The sequence below is a fragment of the Lipotes vexillifer genome, unplaced genomic scaffold (genome assembly GCF_000442215.2).
Source record: "Lipotes vexillifer unplaced genomic scaffold, Lipotes_vexillifer_v1.1 scaffold3, whole genome shotgun sequence".
Classification (NCBI taxonomy): domain Eukaryota; kingdom Metazoa; phylum Chordata; class Mammalia; order Artiodactyla; family Lipotidae; genus Lipotes; species Lipotes vexillifer.
In genome coordinates this window covers 4090833-4097341 of record NW_006783631.1, presented here as the reverse complement: position 1 = coordinate 4097341, position 6509 = coordinate 4090833, and the positions used below count along the sequence as shown (strand labels likewise).

At 48.5% G+C, this 6509-nt stretch overlaps 1 protein-coding gene across 2 annotated transcripts in view; it reads left to right on the top strand.

Moving 5' to 3' along the window:
* CLASP1 (cytoplasmic linker associated protein 1) overlaps window positions 1–6509 on the top strand; it is a 275021-nt gene that overhangs the window by 172205 nt on the left and 96307 nt on the right. For both annotated transcript variants that reach the window (XM_007456358.1, XM_007456359.1), the window contains 3 exons: window positions 363–412; window positions 1006–1176; window positions 3333–3356. In XM_007456358.1, coding sequence (XP_007456420.1) covers window positions 363–412; window positions 1006–1176; window positions 3333–3356 — 245 coding nt within the window. The remainder of the gene's footprint in view (window positions 1–362; window positions 413–1005; window positions 1177–3332; window positions 3357–6509) is intronic.

Here is a 6509-nt window from a genome sequence, read left to right as displayed (position 1 = left end):
CATTCCTGGAACACAGTTTTGGAGTAACACAAGCGAGTTGTTCAGGGTGTCTTCTAAGACAATAGAAGTGTTAACTTGGAGACAGCTCTGGAAAGGGAGGACTTTCAAACCCTGGGACTGAACGTGCTGCCATCTTCTCTCGGTACCTCTGATCCCTGTTGCTGTTTAAGACTTCCCTCTGTGTGTTTGAAAGATAGTCCAAGATACAATGCTAAAGCTTTTCCGAAATCGGGGGTTTATAAGAATTCTGGGAAGCCTGAAGCAGTTCTTTATTATCATATTCTCCCACTGTAGATTGTACTTGTATCAATGCAGATACAGTGCACCTTTGATAATAGACAGACGTGTCCCTTTATTTCCAGTCGGCCGCTCTCCGCCAAGAGAAGCCCTACTGGCAGTGCCACCTCCAGAGGTAAGGCCGGCGCTGCGGGGGAGGCCCTGAGCCTGGGGAGGGCTGAGCAGCGGCTGGAAGGGTCTGCGGAGGGCCCGCCGTGCCCCGTGCTCCCACCGGGCCGGCAGACCTGTCCTCGCCCACAGAGCTGCCGCGGGGGGCGCCCCTGTGCTCTGCGCACTTGCCGGGTGAGCGGGGGCCGCTCGGGATGTTCCTAGCAGCAGGCAGCTGATGGCTGTGGGAGGACAGTAGGGGATGTTCCAGAGAAGGGGAGCGTCCAGCTCGGGGTGTGCCTTCCTGCCACCCTGGCCAGACACGATCGAGTTTTCATTACTTCGCTGCTCACGCGAACTGGAAACGTGGTCCATTTCTGTGAGGTTTATGGTCTCTGATGACGGGGGCTCGTGGAGCTGCGGCCACTTGTCACTTCCTGCAGCATTGGCTGAACTGTGTCCAGCGAACAGGGGACACTGTTGGCCGGCGCTGTGCGCTCCAGCCTTTTTCAGAGCTTGACTCCTGTTCTCAGGAGAAGCAGGGCATGCGTCAGCGATGCACGTCTAACATTCTCGCGTGGCCCTTACCGTCGTTGCTAAGGTTCCCTCCTCCGCCCGCAGCTTCCACCGTCAGCAGCAAATCCGTGTCCACCACGGGGTCCCTGCAGCGCTCTCGAAGTGACATAGACGTGAACGCAGCCGCCAGCGCCAAATCCAAGGTCCCCTCGGCTCCCGGTGCAGCGCCCTTCAGCTCCGCAGCGGCCTTGCCTCCGGGCTCGTACGCCTCCTTAGGTAACCAGCCCCGCGACCCTGCCCCCGAGTCTGCCGTTCGAGATGACCCTTAACCTCTGCTCCAGTCCATCCGTGTAGCAAATTACCAGGAACTGGAGTTGAGGCGGTTGCAGGGCTGACCTTTCAGAGTACGTGCGTCTGGGCGCTGACCTGCACGCTGACCTCCATGCTGGCCGCTGGTTTGCAGCCACCCTTTGGTGGGTGTCCCTGCTTCTGGGGCGTCACCCTGGTCAGGGACGCATGCCTCAGTGCCCCGTGCCCCTTCCCGGCTGCCCAGCCTCCTCCTGTGTGGCCAGGGCTGGGTTTCCTCCCCTCCTGACCTGGGTGGAGAGCCTGAAGTGGCGGGGGGCGCTCCGGAGGAGCTGTGGAGGGACTCAGCAACCACATCGCCTGTTGTACAGAAGGGTGTCTTCCTTCCCCGTGTCACCTTGGGAGGAGCGGGTACCTACTCCGATGAAAGCCCGGAAGAGTAAAAAGATTATTTTCAAAAGAATATCTGACAGAATGCTAGGTCAGTTTTTCAGCAGACGCTGCACATCTACTGGGGGTAAGGCTGATAGTTTGAGTTTGCTTTTGTGAAAGCAGAGTTGTTCAAAGCCAAAGTCTGGAGACCTCGCTGGATCCATTTTATTTTGGATCTTAAGGAAACGAATACAATTCAAACTTCATGAAACATCGAGACTTATTACTTGTGTGGTTTACAGACTAATTCCAAAGTCAGTCCTACAGCTAATATTCTGAAAGCATGGAAGCAGAGCGAGAGAACACCGAGAGGAGGTTACCAGGCCCGACCGACCTTGAGTCGCTCAGTGACCCTGACCAGGCTGTGTTTCCTCTACCCATAAATGAGTTGTAATAATAGCCACGTAATTCAGACACGGGGTAGGGACAGATGACATTATATAAAAGTCCTTCGTCAACCATTATCCTATACGGCGAAGGAAACTGCGGTTGTGATAGGAACATTATTAATTTAAAAGGTAAGGTGTATGTTGTGGGACATTGTTAAGTCAGTCTTGTTTTCTCTACAGAAATGCCTCACTGAGATTGGGAAGATGCCCAGTAAGGGCTCTCCTTTTCTCTTGTTTATTTAACTCTTACAAGATCACGTAGGCGTGTTTAGGATCCCATGTTGGTGTGTGCTTACCAAGAGAGAAGTCAGGTGGGAAGGCTTTCTGTTCATTTTAGTTCCGTCTGATCCACCTTGAGAATCTGTAGTTAGTGTTTGTTTCATTGCTTGAAAACCTGAGTAAAGTTACAGCAGTGCTTGTTTTTCGGTGCATGATTGAGCTATTTTAATATGGACCCTGTGGACTCCGCTTGGCGCTAGTCAAGGCACTTGGGTCTTCTGGTCTGATGACACAGAAATGACCTTTTAGAAGCGCTGATGATAAATTTTCAGCCCAGTGTTACCTCTTCGAATGACAAGACTGGAGTATTCCCCATTCTCCCAGCATTTCCTGAGAGCTTGACCTCTGCTTTCCTGATGTCCAAGTCAGCAAGAACCAAAAAAATCAGCCCCCAGATATAACCCTTCGGAGGAGCAGTTACAAGTACTACCGAGGTTGACACGTTACGTCTGTGAGGAGTGTAGCGTTAAAGCTCATGATCCTTTTCCAAATTTCTAGAGTCCAGACGCGTGAGGGGAGACACAGAGCCCCTAGGCCCTGACTCAGGTACCGAGCTGGACGGTCTTGCTGCTCGCTGTGTGGCTGGGACAGGCCTTGCTGCAGCCAGCTTCTCGGAGCTGCTCACTGACTGCCTCTGTCCTTTGGGTGTCCTTTAGTTCCCCGCCCCCCCCCCCGCCCTTATTCTGCTGGTGCTTTGTTCCAAAAAACAGGGGACTCTTCGGAGGATGAGGTTGGGCCACATCAGAAACACAGTCAGTCTGTCAGCTGAGGTGTGACCCTGGGCTGCCCTTTCGTGTTTTGTCTTCTGCAGGCAGAAGCACATTGTCCTAAGCTGATTTCGGTAGAAGGTGCACCACTTACTTGCTTCAACTCTGCTTTGCCGTTGAACTTGTTTCCCTTTTAATTTTATTTTAAACTGTACTTTTGCTTCTTTAGTAGCCAATGATAACATTCTGCTTTTTAATTTTTTTGATGCGACTAACTGTTCCCTGTTGTCCCTTCCCTTGTTTTTTAATTTGCTTAAAGATGGCACTGCCACCAAAGCGGAGGGTAAGCGGTTTGTCTCTGTGGCCGAGCTGTGTCTCCCTCTCACTGGTCCTCTGTCCCCACGAGTGTTGCCCTCGCCCTCCCCGGGGTCCCTGCATGACACGTTGCACGTGCATCCCTCCACTCTTCTTCATCCTGTTTCCACTGGGTTTTGCCTTCCCCCAACCTGAGCTCTCCTCTCCTTTCTTGTGTGGTCGTTGTGCTTGTGAATTTGGGCCCTGAGTGTGCTGTACGTGGCGTCGCTCTGAGCCCACGCTGGGAGGGGGGTCACGTCACCTCGTGGGTCCCAGCTGCTGTCACCCCTGAAGCACCACCTCAGCTTCCGTTTCGTCCTCCTCACTCTGTGCTTTTGTGGGCCTCTCAGGATTTGCCTTTCCTCTTTTAAACATAAATTTAAGTGTCAGTCGTCAATTCAGGTTCAAGGCTGGTGAAGGTTTTCCAGCAGGTAATTTCTAGACCTGAAAAAAATTGTTTCCTCTCCCCTAAAACTGCTGAATTGTGTGATACCATTTCTGTTTGTCTCACTGACGCATACGCCATTCGTTCATATACCTTGGTTCATCCACTCAGCAGCCTTGTCCTCTGTGACACACAGGGATATAGCTGGTGGAAGAAATACACAAACCCACGTCCACTTTGTTTTCTTTTTGTCTCATGCTCAAGAGGCTCTTTCTGACGTTTCATTCTTTTGAATTTTAGATGGAGCTGTTCTCATTGGTACAGGTCTTTGATTAGAACATGCTAGACAAGATCGACCTTGCGAAGTCTCTAGATAGTAAGCACAGTGTTTCAAATAATTGAAATTTAGAGTTAACGTCGTCCGCTTAAGGGAATGGCTTAGACCCATGAACCCTCAGGATGATTTAACTGCTAGGAACTGCAGGATAACTTTCCTGTATTATTTAGCCACTCTAAAAGGCCAGCCGGCAGAGGAGACTGGGTTTTATCTCGAGATATGCGCTACTTCCTGAGGGACTCGCAAAGGAAAAATCGGAGCGGAACTTTTAAAAAAGACGAGCATAGTCTCAAGATCAGTGTGCTTTTCTAACTCATCTCATCGTAGAAATCACCTGGTTGCTTGCTGCAGGGGCAGAGTCCTAGGCCCTGCCCCCTGAAAATGCTGACTAGCTTTGGAAGGAGCAGGGACTCTGAACTTTCACCAAGCCCCGCTGGTGGTTCTTGGGGTCGGATAAGTTTTTGAAATGAAAAGTTTCCAAAATGGAAAATGGACAAAAGGCCCATGTCACGACGAGGGCGTCATTTGTGATAGGAGACTGAGGCTGGGTGTGATTTTCTTCATTTTTTTCGTTGATGTGAGTCATTTTATATTTCTCCTTCCCCAAGAAACCATCCTAAGTATTTCCTCAGTCTAGACGGATGGGGAGTGGAGGGCGGAATACAATAATGTATTTCGTCTCATCAGATGAAAAGTGAAGAAGTGATGTGGGAAGTTATACATCTTTTGCAGAATGCCCTGCTTGATTTCGTATACCTATATAACACAATCAAAATCAGCCTGTTATTCCATGCAGCAGTGGGGATTTTGAACTTTTTTTTTTTTCTTCTTCCTGTGAGTTTTCTTTTACCTGTCCAGAGCAAGATCAGAAGGTTGCTTACTTAGTTATTGTGCAAGAGGCTGAGGATGAGAAGTCTCTTTCTGGTTCTCCTTCTTGTAGGAAAGTGGAGGTTGATCTGTGGGCCCTTAATCGTATAGAGTTCAGAATCAGCCAGAAGAGAACCTTATCGGGGCAGCCCCGTGCGCCTTGGCCTCAGTCCCAGGGCCATCCAGGCCATCACAGAACTGGCCGCTCAGAGCCTCCAGCCTTGTGTGATGACGAGACAGAATACAGAAGCCCTGGGAGGCCTGTGAACTGGAGCCCCTCTAGGCAGTCATTTCTGTTTGTTTCAGCTCTGAAACTTAGCAGGGCTGCTTAGAAAAGCTACACATGCAGCGAGTATCACTTAGCATCTTGTCATGAGTTTCCTGTCTGAATTTTAGGGATCATTATGGGCCTTTTGAAGATTTGTTAATAAAGTCTGTTGAATACTTTACTATCTAGCTCCTGAGGCAAGCGCTAGGCACTTGCATCACGAGGCAAAGATATGACTTTGAATCAGTGGTTGGATGCTCTAAATTCAGAATTCAGGCAATACATTTGAAACCTGGTGACTCCCTTGTTATCGTAATTGAGAAAAACAAATAGTCTTTGGGAGTTACCTATCTCACATACCAAGTAGCCACTCTAATGTTTATGACTAATCAGAAAAATATTTTTTGTGAAGGACTCAAAGCTCAACTTTTGGACGAAAGTTTATTTCCAGGTTATCTTTCAGTGTGTTATTATGTTCAGTGATTTGGGGGATTTGGAAAAGGAAGCATTGATAGTGTCTGTTACGCTGCTCATGAGAGAGTTTATTATGATTACCCTGAACCCTTGAGCAACGTGGGTTTGAAGCGTGTGGGCCCGCTATAGGCGGATTGTTTTCAGTAAACTGACAGAACTGCACAGTCTGTGCAGGGCAGCTGTGGGACTCGAGCATCTGTGGACTCGAGCATCCCCGGCCGGCCCTGGAACCAGTCTCTGCGGGTACCAGGGGTGGCTGCAGATACTCCAGTTGTGTGGAAACGAATGACTTGCATCTTCTTATGCTTCTCATGCTTTTTTTTTTTTTTCTTTTAAATTTAGCTGCTGGGTTTAGGAAATGTATTATTCGTGGGTTTTTTTTCCCCCCAAATAAATAATTTTAAATGAAGAGTTAAAATACTTCAGTGACTTGTTGGTACCAACAACTTAGTGATGGGTTCAGAGCATAGGTAATCATATGTTACTAAGTGTAGTTAAAGGCCATGCTTAACTACTGGTGATTTTAATTAAGGTTACACAATAAAAACGATGTAGCCTTGTCTGCTCTTCTGGAAAAGGAACTTAGATTTAGTTCTCTTTTACTGGGAAATAAAACATTTGGTATTGCTGTATGTCTGTCGAAGAACTCTGAATTTTAAGAAGTTGGCCTTTTTACACCATGAAAAAATATGTATGTATAAAAAAATAAAAGTTTTAAATTTCTTTTACTTTTATCTTTAAAAAATATGAGTAGGGGCTTCCCTGGTGGCGCAGTGCTTGAGAGTCCGCCTGCCGATGCAGGAGACGCGGG